Consider the following 26,243-nt stretch of genomic DNA (forward strand, 5'->3'; position numbering starts at 1 on the left):
TTTGAAGCTGCTTTGTTTACAAAGATCAACTTCAATTTTGATTCATTGACTTGAATTCGTCCATGTTGAAAATTAGTTTTGTTATTCATCACCCACATACTTCTATCTCACTTCAGCTGCTGTTGCTAATTAGCTGTTTGAATTCCAGAACGTGAATGATGAGCCTCCAGTGTGTGACCCAGAGTATTATGAGAAAACGATCTATTCCACTATCACATCCTCAATTATCCAGTTGCAGTGTTCTGACAAGGACTCACCTGATCATGAACTCAGCTATTCAATCGTAGGGGGTGAGCCTAAATATTCTTTTGATTCTGGGATGTTCTTTGGAGATTGATGTTCCTAGTCTTAACAAACGTCTTCATTAAAATTGATTGAAACCTAAAGACTTGTAGAAATAACCTAGAATTTCCTTGATCATCTTTACATCAGAATTGCAGCAATGTTTCCGTTTACCCTCACCTAGCCAGCAGGAATATCCACACAAATTTCCTGAAGAATTTAGTTGCCCACACCAGAATGTAAAGCCAATGTAAACCAAGCACGCATCTAGATGCTCTCTCGCCAATAGGGGTAATAGTGTATGTGCCACTGCCTTTTGCATTATGTTTCACTCTCAGAAACCCGTGGAGCCAGATTTTTGTATCAGGCACAGACATCAGGAGTCAGGAACTTTCTTGACCCCCAAAATCCACCTCCGTCCTGCAGGAGACCGCCCATCCGCCCTATTCTAATGTTGGTGAGGCAGGCATGGACTGGAGACATGCCTGCTGCCTCCAGGAGTGGATCCGCTCCAGTAAGTGAGGTGGACAGATGGTGAGCTGCCCATTTCCCTTTACTGGAACTTCAAAGAACAAAGAAATGTACAGCACAGGAACAGGCCCTTCGGCCCTCCAAGCCCATGCCGACCATGCTGCCCGACTAAACTACAATCTTCTACACTTCCTGGGTCCGTATCCCTCTATTCCCATCATATTCATGTATTTGTCAAGATGCCCCTTAAATGTCACTATCGTCCCTGCTTCCATCACCTCCTCCACTAGCGAGTTCCAGGCACCCACTACCCTCTGTGTAAAAAACTTGCCTCGTACATCTACTCTAAACCTTGCCCCTCTCGCCTTGAACCTATGTCCCCTAGTAATTGACCCCTCTACCCTGGGGAAAAGCCTCTGACTATCCACTCTGTCTATGCCCCTCATAATTTTGTAGACCTCTATCAGGTCGCGCGTCAACCTCCGTCGTTCCAGTGAGAACAAACCGAGTTTATTCAACCGCTCCTCATAGCTAATGCCCTCCATACCAGGCAACATTCTGGTAAATCTCTTCTGCACCCTCTCTAAAGCCTCCACATCCTTCTGGTGGTGTGGCGACCAGAATTGAACACTATACTCCAAGTGTGGCCTAACTAGGTTCTGTACAGCTGCAACATGACTTGCCAATTCTTATACTCAATGCCCCGGCCAATGAAGGCGAGCATGCCGTATGCCTTCTTGACTACCTTCTCCACCTGTGTTGCCCCTTTCAGTGACCTGTGGACCTGTACTCTTAGATCTCTCTGACTTTCAATACTCTTGAGGGTTCTACCATTCACTGTATATTCCCTACCTGCATTAGACCTTCCAAAATGCATTACCTCACACTTCGACCCAGTTGTATTCATGGTTGTTGGCCCTCTAGCTCTCACCCCTTATCACCTCAGCCAAGCATTCATAATGAGACCACCTGACAAATGGGTTCACAGAAGGAGACTGAACATATGACCAGACATCTGTTTTGCTAGATGGCCTCATTATGAATGCAGAACAGGATTATATTCATTCTGCATCTCAATACAACAGCCGAGAACTTTATGGATAGATGTGAGAAGCGGGGAGGTGTAAAGGATTTTGAGGGCAATAAGACTGACAGAATTTTGGTTAAATATACTGCAGGTCTCACTGTGAGTAGTTCAAAATAATTGCAAAAAATTACTATCAAACTCTAGACATCAGCCATTTTGTTATCAACTCACTTTAAGCCCTGCTCCACATTCATTTTGGGGCAGAAACTATGCAAGCAAATAGGACGTAAGAGCAGGGGTAGACCATTCATTCCATTAATATTCAATACGATTATGGCTGATCACCCACTTCAATGCCTTTGTCCCACATTATCCTCATATCCTTTAAAGTCATTGGTATTTAGAAATCTGTCACTCTCTCTTTGAAAGATACTCAAGGACTGAGCTTCCAAGGACCTCTGGGGTAGAGAATTCCAAAGATTCACAACCCTCTGAGTAGAAATATTTCTCCTCACCTCGGTCCTAAGAGGCTTCCCCCTTATTTTGAAATGATGTCCCTGGTTCTAGATACCACAACCAAGGGAAACATCTTACCTGCATCTACCCTATCCACCTCTTTAAATATTTTGTATGTTTCAATGAGATTACCTCTCATTACTCATAGCCTTAGAAAATATAGGCCCAGTTTCCCCAATATCTCTTCATAGGACAGGGTAATGATCTGGGAACAAGACTGGTGAACGCTCATTGCACTCACTGTATTGAACAATATCCTTTCAGAGGAAAGGGGTCATAACTGCGCACAGTACTCTAGGTGCAGTCTAACCAATGTTCTGTACAATTGAAGCAAGATTTTATTACTCATGAACTCAAATCCTCTTGCAATAAAGAATAACAGACCTTTAGCCCTCCTAATTGCTTGCTAACTTTCAGTAACCTATTGAGGAGGACACCCAGGTGCCTTAGTATATCTAAACTTTCGAATCTCTTACAATTTAAGAAATACTCTGCACATCTGTTCCTCCCACCTAAGTGGATAATCACACATTTTTCCACCTGCCATGTTCTTGCCCACTCGTCAAGTCTATCCAAATATCCATGAAGCCACTTTGCATTTTCCTCGCATTGCACATTCCCACTTAACTTTGTGCCACCCACGAATTTGAAAATATTTGGACTGCAGTTAGAAAACCACCTGCTCCCCTGAGTTAATGGATCCCTGCAGAATTATATAAATAATCTTAATCTCCCCTTTAAACTGCCTCAACCAGTCAATCAAAAAGCTTTTAAGGGGCAATGGTGTGTGAAATTGAAGTAAACAATGCAGTTCAAAGCTTTTAGCCTTCTAGGCATTCAAACCGGCTCCCATACTTTAAGGGAAATGAAATTGACTGTAAACCACTTCAAAGGTTTAGATCACATTAAATTTTATCTTCATCTCACAGATCTTGAACTTGGCAAACCGACAAACTGCTTAAAGGGTTTAGGGGTAGAGATGGGGACACTTTCACTTTATTATGAGAGAACATTTTGGATATTGACAGGCTGTTTAAAGAGTTTAAGGCTGCAGATGGGGAGACTTTCACTATATCACGTGGGAACTTAAATTTCTAGATACTAACTGACTGTTTAAAGGGTTTAAAGGCTGCAGATAGGACGAGCAGCCAAACAACACTCATCTCAGGAAATGCCCCCAATCTGAACCTGTCCAGCCCAGAAGTCCACCCCCACCCCCGACTCCCACCTTCCATGAAGGCCTCCCCTTGGCCCCATGGAGGCAATTGTAGGGTGGGTACTCCCTCAGTGCCACCCCCCCCCCCCCCCACTCAGGCTGCAAACCACCAGGAATCCATTTTTAAATACTTGCACCAAATCCCGCCCCCGTGACTCCCATCTGGGGCACACAAGAGCAACACAGGCAGCACTTGACCAGGCTTCAAACCTGATAAAAGCATCCAGCATGGGGCGAGAAACCCTTTATGGGCAGCGGAGCAGGCCGGGAGACTCGCAATGGGTCTGAGACCTGAAGCAAATCCCGATTTTAGCCCGACATGGGAATCAACGGGCCATCGCGAGCCCCGGAGAAAGCTGGCGCCAGTAAGAAAGAATGACTTTTATTAATTTAGTGCTTTCATGACCACTGGAAATCTCAAAGTGCTTAACAACCATTGAAGTACTTTATGAAGTGTCGTGATTGTAATATAGGAAATGCAGCAGCCAATTTGTACGTAGTAAACTCCACAAACAACAATGTCATGATGACCATTGTCTTAGCAAATGTATCTCGTAAATGTCAAAAACATTTATGCTTATTGATGTTTCAATGTGAAACTGACATAATTCCACAAAAATTGCCTTACCAAATGTAACGTCACACCATTCTTTAACCTTGATTCCAAGACAAGTTCCACGAAAATGTAGGTCAATCAGCCGGAGATTGTAGAAATGTGTACAAGATTGGGCATTATTTGAATTTTAGTTAATCTCTCAATTGATTGAGGGACAGACATTGGCCAGGACACTGGAGATAACTACCCTGCTCTCCTCAGAATAGTGCCATACAATCTTTTACATCGGAGCAGGCAGAGGGTCTCACCGAAAAGACAGCACCTTCAGTCCCGCACAGGATTGTCAGCCTTGGGCTTTGTGCTCAAGTTCTGGTGTGGGACACAAACCCAAAACCCTGTGGACACTGTAACAATGGGGTAATTTACTGGATCATCGCCAACTCCAATCAAGGAGTTAGGGTGATGAGCTTAGATGATGCAGGAGATGGCTGGACGAGGCTCATCTGCTCTGTTGAAGAAAAAATAGGACCCTAGATACATCTTGTTATAATGGGATAGATTTCCAGTTTGCCAACTGGGCATGAAACTGTCATTGTAGATCAGCCACCTATTCTGGAAAGTGACAATTTATATTTCATTGACTTCCCTGGACACTGGGTGGTTTCTGATCTGTTTTACACCTGGGCAGCAAGTAGAAATCCCATCCCGGAAATGCATAATTTTCATGTCTGTGCGATGTTTTGGTAAATATTCTGCAGCAAACACGGATAACCTGTTTGAACTACAGAGGCCAGACAACAATCCTGCAAAGGTGGCCTCCACTCAAAGATTTCAGTTTGACGTCTTTCAAGGCATTGAGCACCCCAGGGAGTACACACTGCTGATCCAAGTGACAGATGAGTTTGGTGGGGATAAACATCAGCAACTGACTTCAACAGTAACTGCGGTGATACATGTGGTGCCATGGACAACCACCCAACCTACAACTACCACCAGTACCGAGGTAGCACTTTCTCCTTGTAATAGGTTTAACAATTAACAGATAAGGATGATTATTGTTGAGATGCAAGGAGCTATGCAGAATTCAAATATAATTATTCTATAACTTTGTTAGAAACATGTTCATATTATTTTAAAACATAACTTTATTTGTGATACTATGTGGACTATTACAGGAGAACAGGGAATAAGGGCCGAGATAGAATGGATAGGAAAGCCTTATTCCGGTTGAGAGGTCTATAATCAGGAGCATAGATTTAGGGGTAATAGGTTTAGAGGTGATTCAAGGGGAAATGTTTTCACTCAGAGGGTAATGATATTCTGGAACTCATTTAATTTTCTAATTTTTCCAATTGCGGGACAATTTAGCATGGCCAATCCACCTACACTGCACATCTAATTGTTCCTGATTCATAAGGCAGAGATTACGAGGACTTTAAACTTCATTGCACAAATGACCGTATATGTGTTGTGGGGGTGAGACCCACTCTGTCACGGGGAGAATGTGCAAACACCACACTAGCAGTGATCCAGGGCCAGGGTTGAACCCAGTTCCTTGGCGCCTTGAGGCAGCAGTGCTAACCAAGATCTGGAGAAAGGGATGAGGCTGGATAGCTCCTTGTCAGCCATCACAGACATGATGGGCCGAATGGCCTCCTTGCATGTTGGAAATTTCTGTAATTCTAGGGAGACTTGTGCACTACCACAGGGAGGCCTTGCACTAACTATCACTGGCTGTCTTTAACTTCCTGCTGACCTGGATTTTCACTGGGTGGATTGTGTTAAAATCACTCCAGTTTCCAAAATCCCCAAATTTTTCAAAGTGTGTTTTTTTCCATCTAATTTATTCATTGGTTATTACTAAACCTGGCAGAGCTGTATTTACTGCATGAATATGATGATGAACCTTTTTCAAGCGATTCCTCCTGGAAACTGGGGGTTGGCATAACCACGTTAGAGGGCATTAATCAGGCAACCATTTTAAAATCATACTGTCCAAGCTCCTGAATAAAGTATAATTTCTGGATTCCTCTGCAGATAGGAACAGGGTGATATTCAACATCGTTTACTTTTACATTTGAGGAAAATGAATAAAGCTAATTAATTTGAGATAATTCTAGTGCGTCAGGACATTTGGTAAGACTTAACTTGGACCATTTTGTAAGAATGCAGGTTCCCTCACTTTGATTATTCTGTCTCTCAATTCATTTCTGCTTCTTACATTAGAATTTGAAAGTTTGGGAACGATTGATGGATGTTGCTTTGGTGAAGGATTTATGCCATGATTCCTAATTGGATTCAGACTAATTGATATTTGTCCTCTTTTCCTCAGTTCACTACTCATGTGTTAACATTAACCTCCTTTTACTGGAGTCCAGAGAAATGGTTCACTGCGGTGCTGACTCTTGCCGGAGCTGTGGCGGCGGTCCTCGTTTCTGGCATTGCCTGGGTGTGCTATCAACGGTAGGTATTGGACTGTTACACTTTCTTTCAGGAGTACAACATTTTGGATTGTCTGGGCATTTTTGAATTGTATTATTCATTCAATAAACTTGATAGGCTGGAATGAATGAAAACAGAGAAAGTTGGAAATGCACAGCATCTAAAAGACAAAAATAGGTTAACATTTGGAGTGTAATCATTTGTCAGATCTGTTGAATTTTGCAGGGAAATTGCTGCTATCAAATCAGTCCAATCAGTCGAAAGCCATGTGTCAGTCATCATTGTACTGCATTAACTTTACATGGTTTGTTTAACCCAGTTGTCTATGACTGAAGCGTTCTCTTCTGTACCCTGTGTGGACTGAGTACTGACCTGTACCCCATTTCACACCAGGATCCTCTTTTTCTCAGCTGGATGCGACATGACCTGAGTCCACCAAGAATTTGATAGAACTTGACAGTGCAGGCACGATTGTTGCCCCTGGCTGGAGAAGTTAGAACATGAGGGACCCCTTATCTTAAAACTATGACTTCTCGTTCTAGATTGCCCCACATGAGAAAGCATCCACTCTACATCTACTTTGGCAATACCTTTTATCATCTTATAATACAGTAAGAAGTCTTACAACACCAGGTTAAAGTCCAACAGGTTTGTTTCAAACACTAGCTTTCGGAGCGCTGCTCCTTCCTCAGGTGAATGAAGAGGTATGTTCGAGAAACATATATATAGACAAATTCAAAGATGCAAGACAATGTTTAGAATGCGAGCATTTGCAGGTAATTAAGTGTTTACATATCCAGAGATAGGGGTAACCCCAGGTTAAAGAGGTGTGAATTGTCCCAAGCCAGGACAGTTGGTAGGATTTCGTAAGCCCAGGCAAGATGGTGGGGGATGAATGTAATGCGACATGAATACCAGGTCCCGGTTGAGGCCGCACTCATGTGTGCGGAACTTGGCTATAGGTTTCTGCTCGGCGATTCTGCGTTGTCGCGCGTCCTGAAGGCCGCCTCGGAGAACGCTTACCCGGAGATCAGAGGCTGAATGCCCTTGACTGCTGAAGTGTTCGCCGACTGGAAGGGAATATTCCTGCCTGGTGATTGTCAGGTATTGCCAAAGTAGATGTAGAGTGGATGCTTTCTCATGTGGTGCAGTCTAGAACGAGAAGTCATAGTTTTAAGATAAGGGGGTCCCTCATGTTCTAACTTCTCCAGACAATCACCAGGCAGGAATGTTCCCTTCCAGTCGGGGAACACTTCAGCAGTCAAGGGCATTCAGCCTCAGATCTCCGGGTAAGCGTTCTCCAAGGCGGCCTTCAGGACCCACGACAACGCAGAATCACCAAGCATAAACTTATAGCCAAGTTCCGCACACATGAGTGCGGCCTCAACCGGGACCAGGGATTCATGTCGCATTACATTCACCCCCCACCATCTGGCCTGGGCTTGCGAAATCCTACCAACTGTCCTGGCTTGAGACAGTTCACACCTCTTTAACCTGGGGTTACCCCTATCTCTGGATATGTAAACACTTAATTACCTGCAAATGCTCGCATTCTAAGCATTGTCTTGCACCTTTGAATTTGTCTATATATATGTTTCTGGAACATACCACTTCATTCACCTGAGGAAGGAGCAGTGCTCCGAAAGCTAGTGTTTGAAACAAACCTGTTGGACTTTAACCTGGTGTTGTAAGACTTCTTACTGTGCTCATCCCAGTCCAACGCCGGCATCTCCACATCATATCATATTAGATCTCCTCTCATTATTCTAAACTCGAGAGAGTATAGGCCTAACCTGCTCAATCTCTCTCCACAAGACAAACCCCTGGGGTGGGACTATCCGTCCATGTGCACCTCCGCCGGCAGCGAATTTCCCCATTGTGGACAGCCCTATACCATCGGGAAATCGCTGGGCATGGGTGCGCTGCTGGCGTAACGGAGAATCCAGCCCCTCATCTCTGGAATTAATCTAGTGAACCTCCTCTCAACTGCCTCTAATGCATCCCTCCTCAAATAAGGGAACCAAAACTGTACACAGTCTCACCAATGCCTTGTACAGTTGTAGCAACACTTCCCTACATTTATACTTTATTCCTTTAGCCATAGAGCGGGATTCTCCGACCCCCCGCCGGGTCGGAGAATCCCCGGGGGGCGGCGCGAATCCCGCCCCGACGCCGGCTGCCATATTCTCCAGCGCCGTTTTTTTTTGGGCGGTGGAGGGATTCACGCCCGTTTTTGGCAAGTCCCGCCGGCGTGGGTTACGCATGGTCCCACACGGCGGGACCTGGCAGGTACGTCGGCGGGGGCGGTCCTCTGGGGGGCGCGGTAGGATCCAACCCCAGAGGGGGGGGCACCCACGGTGGCCTGGCCCACGATCAGGGCCCACTGATCTGCTGGCGGGCCTGTTCCATGGGGGCACTTCCTTCTTCCTCCCCGGCTCCTGTAGGGCTCCGCCATGGCCGACGCGGAGAAGAGAACCTCCGCGCATGCGCCAAAATATATGCCAAATATGCCAAAATACACCTATTTATCCTGACTCTGCCTTTTGTTGGTTAGCCAGTCTTCTAACCAAACTAATAAATGACCCCATATACCATGTGATCTTACCTTGTATATTAACCTTTTGTGTGGCACCTTGTTCAGGTATACTACATCTACAGGATCCATATTATCCACTTGGCTTGTTACATCTTTGAAGAACTCTGGCAAAACCAGACTCTGATGGATTGAGTTTTGACTTTCCAAAAGTCCTGTTGTTACTTCCTTAACAATGGATTTGTAATAACCTCCTGGCTGTTGTCTAGAAACTGCAGCCAGAATAACATGAGCTCAGGAGCTCCATTGGAGGATCTGGCAAAATAAAAAAGAGCACAGACCTTTCTGTGCCTTCCGGGTCCTTGTTGCTTTTCTGTTTCACATCTTTCAATGTGGCAAGACAATGGCCTAGTGGTGTTTTCACTGGACGAGTAATCAAAGACCCAAGGTAATGCTCCGCGTACCCGGGTTCAAATCTCACCAGAGCAGGTGTTGAAATTTTAACTCCATAAAAATCTGGAATTAAAAGTCTAATGATGACCTTGAAACAATTGTCACTAAACACCCATCTGTTTAGGGAAGGATATCTGCCCTTACTTAGTCCAGACTACATGTGACTCCAAATCCACAGCAAACCATTTAGTTCAGGGCAATTATGGATGGGCGGTAAATACAGGCCCAGCCAGTGACACCCACATCCCATGAACGAATAAAACAAAAGTGTAAGTGGAGCAAGATGAAAGGCCTTCTTCTTCATGATTGCCAGTAGACACCTGACCAGCATTGACAGAAACATGAGGAAATGAGCATTCCTCAGCCACAAAGCAGAGTTCATTCCCTGAACGACTGTTCCTTTCTCCCCAGCTGCCTGACTGCCCTGTCCTTGTGAGTTGATGAGTGAGAAGTAAATTCTGAAATGCTATTATTCAGTCGGAGTTGGTGCTCTATAATATATTCTTATTAACAAGCCTTTTCGTCTGTCAGCACTTCCTCCTGCAAAACATTACTTTATTCTTTTCTCTCATATTCATCATCTTGTAATTGAATAATCTGGTCATCCGGTAGCTTTTCCTCCCAAATCACTCAACATGGCTTCAAATGAAAAAAAAAATCAGAACGTTTGTGACTCACTATTTTATTCTTAGTGTCTAAAATTTGGGCCTGGACTTTCCTCCTCCAACCCACCCCACTTCAGGCAGAGCAGAGAATTGGAAAGAAAAGTAAAATGGGATGTCTTTGTTTCTTAAAAATGCTCCATCTGAACGTACGCGGAGGAAGGTGGCTGTGGTATTGCTCTCTCCAGTATTTTCCTTAATTCTCACCTCGGGAAACACTGCCTCTCTAAAGGTACAGTAAGAAGTCTTACAACACCAGGTTAATGTCCAACAGGTTTGTTTCAAATACGAGCTTTCAGGAGGAGCAGTGCTCCGAAAGCTAGTGTTTGAAACAAACCTGTTGGACTTTAACCTGGTGTTGTAAGACTTCTTACTGTGCTCACCCCAGTCCAACGCCGGCAACGCCACATCATCTCTAAAGGTAGTGATGCTGCCTGCTGTGCTGAAACCCAGAGATGAGAACACTGTTTGAGTTTTCCAGTGAATCAGCAGTTTTTCTTTTAAAAGGTTTTAATGGGTTTAACATAATTAAGAATTAAGTACGAATTAAGAATTAAGAAATTAAGTTCCGAGTGAACCAAGGCAAGTTTGATAACTTTTCATCGGGGCGATAAGTGAAAAGGCTGAGTTCCCGGCCTCAATAAGGGAGGCACTCTTGGCAGTAGTCCCGCAGCCTCTTTCCATGAGAGCCACCACCTTGTCAGCGGATGATCTGGTATCAAATGCCCTTAATTTTTATTTTACTGAATTTTTCTGGGTAAAATTAAATCAACTAGAAGGGTTTTGTGAAATGTTTGTATATGAGGGGGCCAACCATTTCCTTCTGCTTCTGAATGTATGCTACCATGGAAGCTGCCATCTTTCTTTGGTTCCCTCCCAATCAAAGAGCATTACTCAACAATTGCATCCTGATGCTCAGAGATAGGGGTTATCTTCTTACATCCTGGGTAATGAGGTCACATTGTAAACCAAGAACAGACGCTCACCGCAGGTTCAATAAAGCCTTTTATTCAATGTTATTCAACAGACCATCCTGGGTTCTGGAGTCAAGCTTAGATAGTTTAGGGAACCCTACAGAATAGCCTGGCAAGAGTGTTCAGAATTATAGCACAACATACCATTCCCAAATGGATTAGACAAAGAAGATGGCTGGGTACATTTAGAAGCCATCCACTCCGAAGTCATAACGGGATTGTCCCAGAGAAAGTGGATGCTGCACGGGATAATTCTTGCCAAAAGCAGAGATAATCAGGAAACCATGGAAAATCATTTCCAGCAAGTATTAGACAGCCCACACCCAAAATTCCCAATGCTGTTGAAGAAAATTATTTTTAGTAGTCAACAGACATGCAACTTTCAAAAGATATTCAGTCCTCCAAAAGGTTAGTCTGCCATTTTGTTTCAGTGCTGTGTGACGGTGGCAAAATATGTCCTCTGGATGTGTTTTTTTTATAACTACATTTCACTACGGTTGTGATTAGTTTATTTTGAAAATTTTATCTGAATCCGATTGCTCATTAGTGAATCAAGAAGTTGAACTTGCACTAATTTCCCCTTTTCAAGTACTTTGTGCTGTGGACATTAGCTATCATTAGCACCAGCAATGCATTTTACACCCACTTCGACAAAGGACAATTCCAAACCTTTGGTGATGTCCATCCATCTTGGGAGGCAATGGACTTCTCCCAGAAGTCTTTCACTTCTGTATGAAACATCACCAGTTGTGACTATAGATGTTGATTCATGAGTCACTTTTACAGCTGGCACACATGAATAGCGTTGTGCCGAGATTGCAGGCGCTTTTTTTTCTTCAAGCAGACTTTTCCACATCTGGTCATTTCTCTTGCAGGGCCAGCAGCAGCGCCGGGTGAAACACCCGGCTCCCACGTCGAAGACGGCTAGAGAATGGCCAGCTCCGTGGCCACGCATGCACACGGCGATGACCTGCAGTGGTCGCACCATACAACATGGCTCTGCCCGTGTGCGGACCCGACCTGCCATCCGCGACCCCACCGGCCACCCCCTGGTCATCCCCTACCAATACCCCCAGCCCTCGCGGAAGCCCCCCCTAGCCAACGGCATGGCTCCTGACTGAGTGTGGTGGCGCTGGACACAGTACGCAGCCGCCACGCCAGGTTACTGCCCGCTGAGACGACACATCAGCCTCGCGGTCGGGCACTCGGCCCATCGGGGGAGGTGCATCGTGGGAGGACCTTCCGGTGACGCGCCAACGCCGTTCCAATGGCGTCTGGTGCGCGACGCGATTACACCACTTCCATGGGGGCAGAGCATGGCTGACCGGTGCCAAACCGGCGCCGGAGGCCATGGAATGGATTCTCTGCCCGATCGCCGATGATGATATCGGCGTCGGACAACGGAGAATCCTGTCCAACATCTCTGATCCTGGTCAACCTAAGGATTCATTTACAGGCATCTTTTTATTGTAGATGTGGGTGACCTGTTAGTTTCATGTCAATGGCAAGCTTGCCATAGAGCATATCTTTGGTCAGGTGGTTGTCATACATTCGGCCCACGTGGCACAGTCAACGACTCTCTGCTAACTTGAGGGAAAACATGCTGGGGATCCCTGCACACTTGTGTACTTCCACGTTCATCTTGACAGAAAGTGCCCACTATTCATCAGAGGTAGCAGAGGTGGAAGCTGTTGAGCTGCTTTTCTTCATTTGCACAAGTTATCCATGCCTCGCTATTGTACCGGAGGGTGTTCGGAACACAAACCTGGGTACACATAGAGCTGTGTATTTTCAGTTAGTCTGGCTGTCAGTCCACGCTCCATTTCTTAACTTTGACAGCACAGCTGTGGCCTTGGAAATCCTGGTTCTGATTTTGACATCAAGGGACAGGTTGCTGGAAATTCTTCATCCAAGATTTGTGAAGCTGTCGACAACCTCCAGAGTGAGGTTGCTGATGGTGATGAAAGGTGGAGTCTCTACATCCTGGCCCATAACTTTGGATTTCCTGACTTTGATTGTTGCTTGCAGATTATCTGGAGAACCAATATACAAGAGGTTGCAAGTGAACTTGAGTATATTAACCTACATTAATAAACAAAAAGAAAACATAAAATGGATCCTTGCAAAACAAATTTCCACAAACACACCAATGTGCAAAATTATCAAAGATTTTCCAACTTTCACTTCATTGTGCATTTGAATTATTTTCCCTTGTAATGTCCAGCTTGTGTGAAGAAAAGGCTTGTTAATGAAAATCTAACTAGTCTTTGTGACAATAAGCGATTATTATTATCATTATGATTAATCTTTCATGTCCTTGAACATTTCCCCCCAGCGCTGTAATTTTGTGAACTGCAATTAGATTCTGCAATCTGTGCGTGCAAAATATGTCTAATTTCCTCTGATACAGTAGCAGCATTCAGTCAGCCACAGTGATGGAACATTTTTCCCTTTTCAAAATTCTTCAAAATTATTTGAAGGAACACAAGGACAAAGGTCACGATCGAACTGAATGGGAACAGAGTCCCATAATGAGCGCGTTTAGCTGTGTGCTTCCTGGTGCTCGCAACATGAGATACGCCATGCTGTCTACCGGGATTCTGGTTCTATCTGTGGCCTCAGTGGAGGCAGAGGCCAGGGTCACACTTAATCCCATTTCCTGCGCTGAGGAGTTCCGCTCGCTGGAACTCGGTGCAGCGAGAGTTTGGGCCGCCATTTATAAATGGCATCCCGATTACCCCCCCCCCCCCCACCCCCCGCTGATACGACCCCCTGTAAAGCCCCAGCTCAACTATAAGGGGGTCTTCAGGCCCCCCGCACCCACATCGTGCACCCCCAGGCCTGATCCCCATTGTGGTAAAAATGCCAGCTTGGATCCTTGGCACTGACAGCCTGACACCCTGGCAGTGTCCCTGCCAGCTGGCAGTGCCAAGCTGGGAAGATCCCGGAAGAGGATCTTTAGGGCGCAACGTGGCCAGTAGATTGTGCCCAAATTCTGAAAGCTTTATTGATGTGCATTATATATTGAGTCTATTTAAAAAAACAATAGATAGGGCTCATGCATATGTATATCAGCGTGAACATGTGCATTTCGTAAAGGTTTGCCCCCCATTCCAGTTGCAGCATTACCTTGTCTCCATCAATAGAATCAAATATCTGCTCGCTTTGAGCCTCTGGAGAATCAACTCAGAAAGAAAATGCTTCGGCTGATAGCTTTTCATGAATGATTTTATTATATAATTACAGGTATGAGAATAACATAAATCAGATTTAATTGGGTACAGAGTTAAACTGTAACAAAAAATGAGCAATACTTTATGCCTAGCTTTCAGCTGATGTGACCCTACATCCTCTTCAATACTTCATTCTGTCCAATATCCAATATTTCTCCATTTTAATCTCAGGATCATTTCTAATCCCATTACCTCACCCTCCGACTGAATTTTACTCTGGTTATTATACTCAACCAAATTCTCTGGACAAAGGCAAAACCTCACTACTTTTGTGTTCTATGTTTTTCTTTCTAAACTGGAGGGCTCTATATGTTTTGTGACAGTCTTTTAACCTGGCTTGACATTTTCAGTGATTTATGTAAAGAGCATGTGATGTTTTAGATTATCAGTCTGAACTAAACTATTAGATGGTGAAAGACGTACCATCTAACCTTTATGTCTTCTCCGAAACATTTGTTACGAGTTGGGAATGCTCAATGAGGTTTTGTATTTCAGGACTCAATCAGTCACAAACCAGCCAAGATCTATCCTAAGACAGTCTCTGCCTCCAGATGAGGTAATGTTCTAAACGCGGTCAGATGCACTAATTTCTCTACATTAAAGGAAGATGTCTCCTGCATGCCAGGGATCAAGTGGCAAAACTTTCAGTATGCAATTATTATTTGACTTTGCAAAATTTCGTACACAGAGGGAATCTCTATCTATGCTGATCTCTACATCAAGCACATCTAATATTAACTTTGCAATTTAGTAATACCATTCACATTTAATGGGGATTTATGGTTTCCTACCATGAGAATAAAAATCTTCTCATCTCATTTGAGGATCAGTATAGGTTATACTTACATGCTCTAGTTCTCTGTTCATACTTTGAATAATCTGTTTATATCACTGTAGTAATCCAAGAGACAAGAAAATGAAAGTTTAAATAGATTTATTCTAAACTTGAAAGTGAAGCTGTACCTGCGGCCCAGGCCGGAGCTAACAGGCACCCGGTGCGAGTCTGGGACGGCATTTAAAGGGCTCGGTAACGAGTCCCACTTCGGCCCGTTACCATGGGAACCTGTACTCCACGAGTCTCACGGGGAGATCGATGAGTGATTCGCCGTGGTCCTCATGGGGGGTATCACAATCACCATTATTGGGTTCTTTCCTTGCCAAATGTTGTACACATCTTCATCTGTTAGCTAACAAAACCACTCCTCTTAAGCCTTTCCCAATTTGAGGGACTTTGGGCCTTTACAGCAATAATAACTGGGTTGGGAGAGTGGAATTTGGAGCAGGATCCAGTTACATTCAGCAACTATCCTTTTTACAGCTGATCAAAAATTAAATAAACCTTCCCACAAATAGGTGGACATAGTGTCAAGCCGTGCGAATAAGGGAAATAGATCACATAAGATTTTTCATTGAATGGAATTGTGTAATGGAAGTTGAGCGGTCGGAATAGTGGGCATTTTTATTTTAAACAGTCCATAATGTTCTCCTCCTGAGGTCCATGGATATGTTTACGACTTGGAAAGACAATGGGTTGAATTGTCTTCAGTCCCTGTAAAACCCATTGAGAATGTGTACTTTAACTTTTGTGTATTTTGTTTCAATTTAAAACAAAGCAGAGTGGCTTCACTGCAGCCACACGAGGAGTTAATGTTTTCTGTAAATGATCAATACTTTCAGTTAATGACCAATGATCACTCCTATTCACCTCTTTTAATGAATTCTTGTCGAGATGGCAAAGTAAGACTTTGTGAGAGTGCCTCCCTCTCCCATTGGGTCGAGTTTGCACTTAGTGTGCCATCGCCGGGACTGTAAGATCCCTCCAGCGTAAATGGTCAGAAAATCCCGCCCGATGCCTTTAAGTTAGAAAAATGTAAGTCACATCACTGGAGTGTTATCAAACACAATTGAATTGAGTTACACCAGGAGATAAGGGGATAATACAACAGGTGATCACAAACCTGGTTAAAGAGATAATTTCAGGAAGCATGTTAACAGAGGAGAGAGAAGTCGAGAGGTTCAAGGAAGCTTTGTCCTTATGACAAGGTAAGGGAATTGGGTGATACACAGGAGGCCAGAGTTTGATGAGCACAGAATTCTTAGAGATTTGTAGCCCTGGAGAAGTTTTCAAATTTGGGAAAGGTTGACGCGTTGGAGGGATTTGAACATGAGCCGGTGTTATGTATCTTGGAATGCACTCTTGTTAGGTCTGCATCTTGTGACATGCAGTTACGTCAGCAGAGTGTTTGCACAGGCTTTGGGCAGATCTCCATCTTGTTTGTATGAGGAACACCCTTAATAAACCTCTAATCGTGTGGGCGTCTCCATACCTTTTCTCTTTGCGGCAACAGGAGAGAAAACAGGCAATGAGGATGTAGCAGGAAAAACTGCTGGAAAGAAGATTTTTATCAACTAATTGTGGGATGGCATTGGGTTCAATGGAAGATTCCCGGGACCAGACTCGCACACATGCATTGCCGCCGATGTGAAAGTTCAACAAAAGCTTTTGACAGCAACTGTGAGTAAGAAGACTGACCGTCAGGGAAGACTTGCTTGCGTTGAAGTGAGTGGGGTCTGCTTCGCAGCAACTTCACTCATGCCGAAGCTATACTGATATCGAAGTCTGCTGACTCTGCGCAGGCCACACTCAGGAGAAAAGTCAAAATACTCAGGCGTGAAGGGGAAAGATTTCCTCTTGCTTGTTCAGGCATTGTCTGTGCCATACATTCCAACACAGTCGGAAGGGAGGAAGAGCAGACTCGGGAGCCGGGAACCAATAATGGCTGGAAAGATGGGAACCATGGACACGTTTGATGAGAATTATGAAACACGGAATTCACATGAAGAAAGAGTCCAATTGTTTTCAATGGATAATCAGACACTGAAGGACCTAAAGGTTGCAACATTTCTCAGCTCAGTTTTTTCCCCCAGAAATCTAGAGTACCCAATTCATTTTTCCCAATTAAGGGGCAATTTAATGTGGCCAATTCACTTAACCTGCACATATTTGGGTTGTGGGGGCGAAACCCACGCAGACACGGGGAGAATGTGCAAACTCCACACGAACAATGACCCAGAGCCGGGATCGAACCTGGGACCTCGGCGCCGTGAGGCACCAATGCTAACCACTGTGCCATCTTGCTGCCATTTCTCAGCTCAGTTGACCGTAAAACATTTATGCAGAATCTTGTTCACCCAGCAAAACGAGGAGACAAGTCCTTCAGTGAATTAATTAAATATTTCTAGAAATATTTTTATTGCAAAAAATATTTTTTCATTATTCCAAAGTAAATCCACATTAACCAACAAATACATAAATGTACAGCACATGAATATCACCTTCAAAAAATTAAACAGAAAAGAAACCCCTTTCCCATCCCCCTGTAACTAACTACAGACTAATAACCCCCCCTAACAGCTGACGGTGACCAGCTCTCTGAAAAATGAAATAAATGACTGCCATCTGAAATAGAACCCTTCCACCAAACTTCTAATGATGCACTTAAGCTTCTCTAGGTATAGGAATTCAATTATATCTCCCAACCATGCCGAGGCACTGGGCGGAGTAGGAGAACTCCACCTTAGCAGAATTCACCTCCAAGCTATCAATGAGGCAAAGGTGAGGACATCCACCTTTACACCCCATCGGTGGCACTGGCAAGTCTGAATCCTTGAAAATAGCAATCTCAGCCTCCAAAGAGACAATCCGATCACTCAACATTGAGAGAGCTGCCTCCAAACCCTGTAACACTGTGCCATGCCCCTTGACCCTTTCGTCCGTTTTCGCCAGCACTGATCGAATTGGAGCTAGGACCACCTCTATTGAGATATGGATGTCCTTGGAGGTAGCCTGCCGCTGTTTTTTAAATTCTGCTTCCAAGATGCCTGTAAGCATCTCGATCATCAATGAAGTGACCTGAGTTACGGCAGCAGTTTCCCACATTTTATCTTTTTAAAAATATATTTTTATTAAGAATTTTTCAATAACAATATTTTCCACCTTACAAACAAAGCCCCCCCCCCCCCGCCCCCCCGCCCCCCGTAACAAAGAAAAGAAAAAGAACTCGCGTGGCAAGACATGAACATGGCAAGTCAATAAAATACAGAACTTTGTACATTGGATTCTTCCCGTACATGTCAGTTTCGGGATCATTCATGTGCTTTCTTGCTCACATGCCCCCCACAGGAACACCCCCTTCCCCCCCCCCCCCCACGAACGATGTCCCCCCCCCACCTCTGGGTTGCTGTTGCTGCTGTCCGACCTTCATCTAACGCTCCGCGAGATGATCTAGGAACGGTTGCCACCGCCTGTAGAACCCCTGCGCAGACCCTCTCAAGGCAAACTTTATCGTCTCTAACTTAATAAACCCTGCCATATCATTTATCCAGGCCTCCACACTGGGGGGCTTCGCCTCCTTCCACATTAGCAAGATCCTTCGCCGGGCTACTAGGGACGCAAAGGCCAGAATGCCGGCCTCTTTCGCCTCCTGCACTCCCGGCTCGCCCACTACTCCAAATAGTGCTAACCCCCAGCTTGCTTGACCCGGACTTTCACCACCTTAGATATTGTTCCCGCCACTCCCCTCCAGAACCCCTCCAGTGCCGGGCATGACCAAAACATATGGACATGGTTCGCCGGACTTCCTGAGCACCTCCCACATCTGTCCTCCACCCCAAAGAATCTACTCAGCCTCGCCCCCGTCATATGCGCTCTATGAACCACCTTAAATTGTATCAGGCTACGCCTGGCACACGAGGAAGAGGAATTAACCCTACTTAGGGCATCGGCCCATAGCCCCTCCTCAATCTCCTCCCCCAATTCCTCCTCCCATTTACCCTTCAGCTCCTCTACCAAAGCCTCCCCCTCTTCTTTCATCTCCTGGTATATCGCCGACACCTTGCCCTCCCCGACCCATACGCCCGAGATCACCCTATCTTGAATCGCCTGTGCCGGGAGTAGCGGAAATTCCCTCACCTGCCGCCTCACAAACGCCCTCACTTGCATGCACCTGAAAGCTCCTTTCCGCCCTCCTCAACGGTAGGTCCTCTATCCCTCTTCCCTGGTCCCCCGGATGGATCACAAAGAGCTCACTCTTTCCCACATTGAGCTTATAGCCCGAAAAGTCTCCAAACTCCCGTAGGATCTGCATTACCTCAACCATCCCCTCCACTGGATCCGTCACATACAGCAACAGGTCGTCTGCATACAGCGACACTCGATGTTCCTCTCCCCCTCGAACCCCCCCCTTCCATTTCCCCGACTCCCGTAACGCCATGGCCAAAGGTTCAATTGCTAATGCGAACAGCAGAGGGGACAGGGGGCACCCCTGCCTCGTCCCTCGATACAGCCGGAAATACGCCGACCTCCGCCGGTTCGTGACCACACTCGCCACCGGTGCTTTATACAGGAGCTTAACCCAACTAATAAACCCTCCCCCAAACCCAAACCTCCTCAACACTTCCCAGAGATACTCCCACTCTACCCGATCAAAGGCTTTCTCTGCGTCCATGGCTGTCACTATCTCCGCTTCTCCCTCCACCGATGGCATCATTATCACATTCAAGAGCCTTCGCACATTAGTGTTTAACTGCCTACCCTTTATTAATCCCGTCTGGTCCTCGTGACTCACCCCCGGAACACAGTCCTCAATCCTCATGGCCAACATTTTTGCCAGCAACTTAGCATCTACATTAAGGAGCGAGATCGGTCTATATGACCCACATTGCAGTGGGTCCTTATCCCGCTTTAAGATCAAAGAGATCGTCGCCTCCGACATTGTCGGGGGCAGGGTCCCCCCCTCCCTTGATTCATTGAAGGTCCTTACCAGCAACGGGGCTAACAGGTCTACATACTTCCTGTAGAACTCCACCGGGAACCCATCCAGCCCCGGGGCCTTCCCTGCCTGTATGCTCCCCAGTCCTTTAACCAGCTCCTCCACCCCAATTGGCACCCCCAGACCAGCCACCTCCTGCACCTCCACCCTTGGGAACCTCAACGAATGGCAGATGGAGTTTAATTTAGATAAATGTGAGGTGATGCATTTTGGCAGATCGAATCAGGCCAGGACCTACTCAGTTAATGGTATGGCGTTGGGGAGAGTTATTGAACAAAGAGATCTAGGAGTACAGGTTCATAGCTCCTTGAAGGTGGAGTCGCAGGTGGACAGGGTGGTGAAGAAGGCTTTCGGCATGCTTGGTTTCATTGGTCAGAACATTGAATACAGGAGTTGGGACGTCTTGTTGAAGTTGTACAAGACATTGGTACGGCCACACGTGGAATACTGTGTGCAGTTCTGGTCACCCTATTATAGAAAGGATATTATTAAACTAGAAAGAGTGCAGAAAAGATTTACTAGGATGTTACCGGGACTTGATGGTTTGAGTTATAAGGAGAGGCTGGATAGACTGGGACTTTTTTCCCTGGAGCGTAGGAGGCTTAGGGGTGATCTTATAGAGGTCTATAAAATAATGAGGGGCATAGATAAGGTAGATAGTCAACATCTTTTCCCAAAGGTAGGGGAGTCTAAAACTAGAGGGCATAGGTTTAAGGTGAGAGGGGAGAGATTCAGAAGGGCCCAGAGGGGCAATTTCTTCACTCAGAGGGTAGTGAGTGTCTGGAATGTGCTGCCAGAGGTAGTAGTAGAGGCGGGTACAATTGTGTCTTTTAAAAAGCATTTAGATAGTTACATGGGTAAGATGGGTATAGAGGGTTATGGGCCAAGTGCGGGCAACTGGGACTAGCTTAATGGTAAAAACTGGGCGGCATGGACTGGTTGGGCCGAAGAGCCTGTTTCCATGCTGCTAACTTCTATGATTCTATGATTCTATAACTGATCCAAGAATCGCCGCATCCCCTCTTTTCCCTCTATGGGCTGGGACCTATACAGTTCCTCGTAAAAGGCCTTAAAAGCCTCATTCACTTTCCCAGCACTCCGCACCGTAGTTCCCCTGCCATCTTTGACTCCACCTATTTCCCTCGCTGCCATCCTCTTACGGAGCTGGTGTGCCAGCATCCGGCTCGCCTTCTCCCCATATTCATATATCGCCCCCTGTGCCTTCCTCCACTGTGCCTCTGCCTTCCCTTTGGTCAACAGGTCGAACTCCGTCTGGAGACTTTGTCTCTCCCTGAGTAGTCTCTCATCCGGAGCCTCTGCATAGCTCCTGTCCACCCTTAAAATCTCCCCCACTAACCTCTCCCTTTCCCTGCCCTCGCTCTTCACCCTGTGAGCCCTGATGGAGATTAACTCTCCCCTGACCACCGCCTTCAGCGTCTCCCATACTATTCCCACCTGCACCTCCCCGTTGTCGTTAGCCTCCAGATATCTTTCAATACACCCCCGCACCCTCCCGCACACTTCCTCGTCTGCCAGCAGTCCCACATCCAACCTCCACAACGGGCGTTGGTCCCTCTCCTCCCCCAGCTCCAGCTCCACCCAGTGCGTGGCATGGTCTGAAATGGCTATGGCCGAATACTCCGTTCCCTCCACCCTCGGGATCAGTGCCCTGCCCAAAACAAAAAAATCTTAGGCCTTATGTACGTGGGAGAAAAAAGAAAATTCTTTGGCCAAAGGTCTGGCAAATCTCCACGGATCTACTCCCCCCATCTGATCCATAAACCCCCTAAGCACCTTGGCCGCAGCCGGCCTCCTCCCCATCCTAGATCTGGAACGATCTAATGCTGGGTCCAGCACCGTGTTAAAATCCCCACCCATTATCAAGCTCCCTACCTCCAGGTCCGAAATACGCCCCAACATCGGTTTCATGAATCCAGCATTGTCCCAGTTTGGGGCATATACATTCACCAGTACCACCTCCGTCCCCTGCAACCCACCACTCACCATCACGTATCGGCCTCCCTTGTCCGCTACTATGTTCTTGGGCTCAAATGACACCCACTTTCCCACCAGTATTGCCACCCCTCTATTCTTCGCATCCAGCCCTGAATGGAACACCTGTCCCACCCATCCCTTCCTTAACCTGACCTGATCTGCCACCTTCAGATGTGTCTCCTGAAGCATGGCCACGTCTGCCTTCAGTCCCTTTAGGTGTGCGAACACTCGGGCCCTCTTAACCGGCCCATTTAGGCCTCTCACATTCCACGTGATCAGCCGGATTGGGGGGTTACCCACCCCCCTCCCCCGCCGACTAGCCATCTCCTATCTTAGGACAGTCCCGTGCTCGCGCCTCCCACTCCCTCCAGTCCCCCAGGCCGGGAACCCCCGCCCCAACCACCTCTTCCATTTTCAGTTCCCCCTCGGACATTGCAGCAGCAACCCTAGAATCCCCCACCCCACCACTAGATCCACATCTAGCACTTTTGCTCCCCCCATATTACTTCCGTGAGCCAGCTGACCTCTGCTGACCCCGGCTTCCCCCGCCTTCCTGTTGATCTCCCCCGTGTGGGAGTCTCTCCTCCTCCTTACCTTCCTCCATCCCCCCCCCCTTTGACGCGGGAAAAAAGCCCGCGCTTTCCTGAACCAGCCCCGCCCCCTGTGGCCCCGCCCCCTGTGGCCATCATCCCAGTTCCCTCATCCCCGAGTCTCACCTCCCTCCAGGACCGACACCCACATTCCCCATCATCATCATTTTGTCTACAGACAGGAAAAAAGGAAATTTTAGGAATTTTAACCAGAACTCTACCCACATCCCCAGCCATCATCCCACCCACAAAATATTCTTTACCCATATTTACAACCCCATATACAACCATATCCCCTCAGTTCGAGTCCAGTTATTCCGTCTGTATAAAGGTCCAAGCCTCTTCTGGCGTTTCAAAATAATGGTGTCTGTCCTGATAAGTGACCCACAGTCGCGCAGGCTGCAGCATTCCGAACCTGACTCTTTTTCTATGCTGCGCTGCCTTGGCCCGGTTGAAGCCAGCTCTCCTCTTTGCCATCTCCGCGCTCCAATCCTGGTATACTCGGATCACCGCGTTCGTCCATCTGCTGCTCCGCACCTTCTTGGCCCATCTCAGCACACTTTCTTTATCCACGAAGCGATGCAACCTTGCCACTATCGCCCTTGGCGGCTCATCGGCCTTGGGTCTCCTCGCCAGGACCCGGTGAGCCCCTTCCAACTCCAGGGGGGTCAGAGAGGCCTCCGCACCCATCAGCGAATGGAGCATCGTCCTCACGTACGCCCCAGCATCAACTCCCTCCACTCCTTTGGGAAGACCCAGATTTCGGAGGTTCTTCCTCCTCGACCTGTTCTCCAGGACCTCAATTCTCTCGGCCCAGCTCCTGTGGACCGCCTCGTGCGCCTCCATTTTTACCGCCAGGCCCTGGATATCGTCCTCGTTGGTGTTTACCTTATCGTTCACCTCACGAAGCTCCACCGCCTGGGTCGTCTGGGTCACCTTCAGCCCCTCGATCGCTAACAGCATCGGCGCCAGCAACTCCTTTTTCAGTACCTCCACACATCTCATGAAGAACTCCTGCTGGTCTGGCCCCCACGCTGCTTGCACTCCGCCCTCCGCCACCTTGCCTTCTTCTCCCCGTTTTGTTCTCTGCTCCATGGCCTCTTTCCTCGTTGCTGCTCCCTGCCAAATTTTGTGTGGGGGGACCTCACTGCTCCTTCCCACACGGGATCAGTCAGAAAAAAACTCCGTTGGGGCTCCTCTGGTGAGCCCGAAAGTCCGTTTTCGCGGGAGCTGCCGAAACGCGCGGCTTAGCTCCGCATCGCCGCAACCGGAAGTCGTTTCCCACATTTTCTCGACAGACAAGTCTCAAAAGGCTTCCGAATCATTTGACGACACTTTACTTGCTGGCTTCTTTGACCTGGATCTTTTAGGCATTTCTCTTGCATGGGTGCCTTATTCCATTGAATTATCAAAGTTTCAGCCCAAACCCCCCCCAAAAACGGAGTGAAAAGGGGCAAAGACAAAATACCCAGGCAGGAGCCATCTCGTGTGTGACTACTTCCTACATGCCGGCACCAGAAGTCTCCCAATCAATGAAAATTTTAGAGGGACAATTCTCTCCTAAACCGTTACTGATTGCAGAAATGTTCCGATTCCACTGTCATGGTCAGGAACAAGACAAAACCATTTTACAATTCATTGCACCTTTAAGAAGATTAGCTAGATATTGTGAATTTGGTACAATACTTGGTGATACTCTTCGAGACAGGCTGGTTTGTGGAATATGCAGTGAAGCTATTCAGAGGAAACTGCTTACTGTAAATGATTTAACTCTAAATGCTGCTGTAGAAGTTGCCATATCTCTGGAGCTTGCAACAAGAGAAGCTTAGCAGATAGGGGCTGGCGCGAAGATCCACAAAATGAATACCTCAAGGAACAGGGCTGCAAAGGTGCAACCATGTCACCATTGTACACAGGTTGGACACTTCGTGGGGGAATGCAGGAGTTAATCGAATACATGTAAGCAATGTGGCAAGAAGGGCCATATTGACAAAGTATGTTGTGCTCAGAAAACCTCGCCTGCACCAAGAAAGTGCAAAAAGAACAACGCAGCTAAACAATCTAGTCATGGCTACAAATTAGTTGATAAAACTCAGGATCACATAATATCAAGCTACAGAAAGAGCTGAGCTTTTCAATACAGGGAGACTAAAAATGTTTTTGGACATATCCAACAACTTGAAGGTCATGAAATTAAAATATAAATGGATAGGGGCGCAGGGGTAATGTTAACACCTGCGACCGTTTATTATCAAAAGCCGAGGCATCTGACTTTAAAACCATCCAATGTGATCCTAAGAACATACACTGAAGAGGTTGCACCATTTAAAGGACACATTATAGTGAAAACGGGCAGACGGTGAAATTGCCTCTTCACATTGTCTGTGGAAACTTTCTTGTGTTATTTGACAGAGCATGTTTGGCTAAGATTAGGTTTAACTGAGAAAAAGTCAATCTCTAGTGGATTCAAAGAACAACTTGCAACAACTTCTGAAGAAGTGTGAGAAGGCGTTTAAAGATTCACTAAGACTGAGAAGTACACCTAAAAATCAAGCACACCCAAATGTCTCAAAGCTAGAACTGTACCATATGCCATCAATCCTAAAGTTGAAGAACTAGACTGATTAGTGTGGACAGGAGTCATCAAACCTGTTGCTGCAAGTGATTGGGCGATACCAATCATTCCTGTATTAAAGCAAGATGGTGTAGTGAGAAACTGTGGAGATGTAAAAACTACCATTAACCCAGTTTTGTGTGTAGATCATTATTCACTGCTGCTGATTGGAGACTTGTTTGCCAAACTTTCTGGAGTACAGAAGTGAAATTGATCCTTTACAGGCACATCTGCAATTGAATGTGGCTGCCAAATCACAGCCACTACTCGTCACAGTGACACACAAAAGCGTATTTCCTTTTGGGATAACATCTTTGCCTGCTCTTTTTCAAAGATCCATGGATCAAATTCTAAGTGGATTGAATCTGTGATTCAGATTGGATTGGATTTGTTTATTGTCACATGTACCGAGGTACAGTGAAAAGTATTTTTCTGCGAGCAGCTCAAACAGAGCATTTAGTACAATGAAAAGAAAATACCTAATAGGGCAATAAAAGGTACACAATGTAAATACATAGACACTAACATCGGGTGAAGCATACAGGGATGAAGTGCTAATCAGGTCAATCCATAAGAGGATCGTTTAGGAGTCTGGTTACAGCAGGGAAGAAGCTGTTTGTATCTGTTCGTGCATGTTCTCAGACTTTTGTATCTCCTGCCCGATGGAAGAAGTTGGAAGAGTGAGTAAGCTGGGTGGGAGGGATCTTTGATTATGCTGCCCGCTTTCCCAAGGCAGCGGGAAGTGTAGATGGAGTCAATGAATGGGAGGCAGGTTTGTGTGATGGTCTGGGCGGTGTTCACGACTCTCTGAAGTTTCTTGCGGTCTTGGGCCGAGCAGTTGCCATACC

The 26,243-nt window shown here is 46.3% G+C and overlaps 1 protein-coding gene across 1 annotated transcript in view; it reads left to right on the plus strand.

Annotated features, from left to right (window-relative positions):
• The window catches only part of LOC140387798 (cadherin-related family member 4-like), a 55,744-nt gene that overhangs the window by 16,948 nt on the left and 12,553 nt on the right, over positions 1-26,243 (plus strand). The window contains exons 7-10 of the mRNA XM_072470925.1: positions 149-290; positions 4,827-5,071; positions 6,401-6,531; positions 14,861-14,921. Coding sequence (XP_072327026.1) covers positions 149-290; positions 4,827-5,071; positions 6,401-6,531; positions 14,861-14,921 — 579 coding nt within the window. The remainder of the gene's footprint in view (positions 1-148; positions 291-4,826; positions 5,072-6,400; positions 6,532-14,860; positions 14,922-26,243) is intronic.

Source organism: Scyliorhinus torazame, chromosome 13 (genome assembly GCF_047496885.1).
Source record: "Scyliorhinus torazame isolate Kashiwa2021f chromosome 13, sScyTor2.1, whole genome shotgun sequence".
In the NCBI taxonomy this organism is placed as follows: Eukaryota; Metazoa; Chordata; class Chondrichthyes; order Carcharhiniformes; family Scyliorhinidae; genus Scyliorhinus; species Scyliorhinus torazame.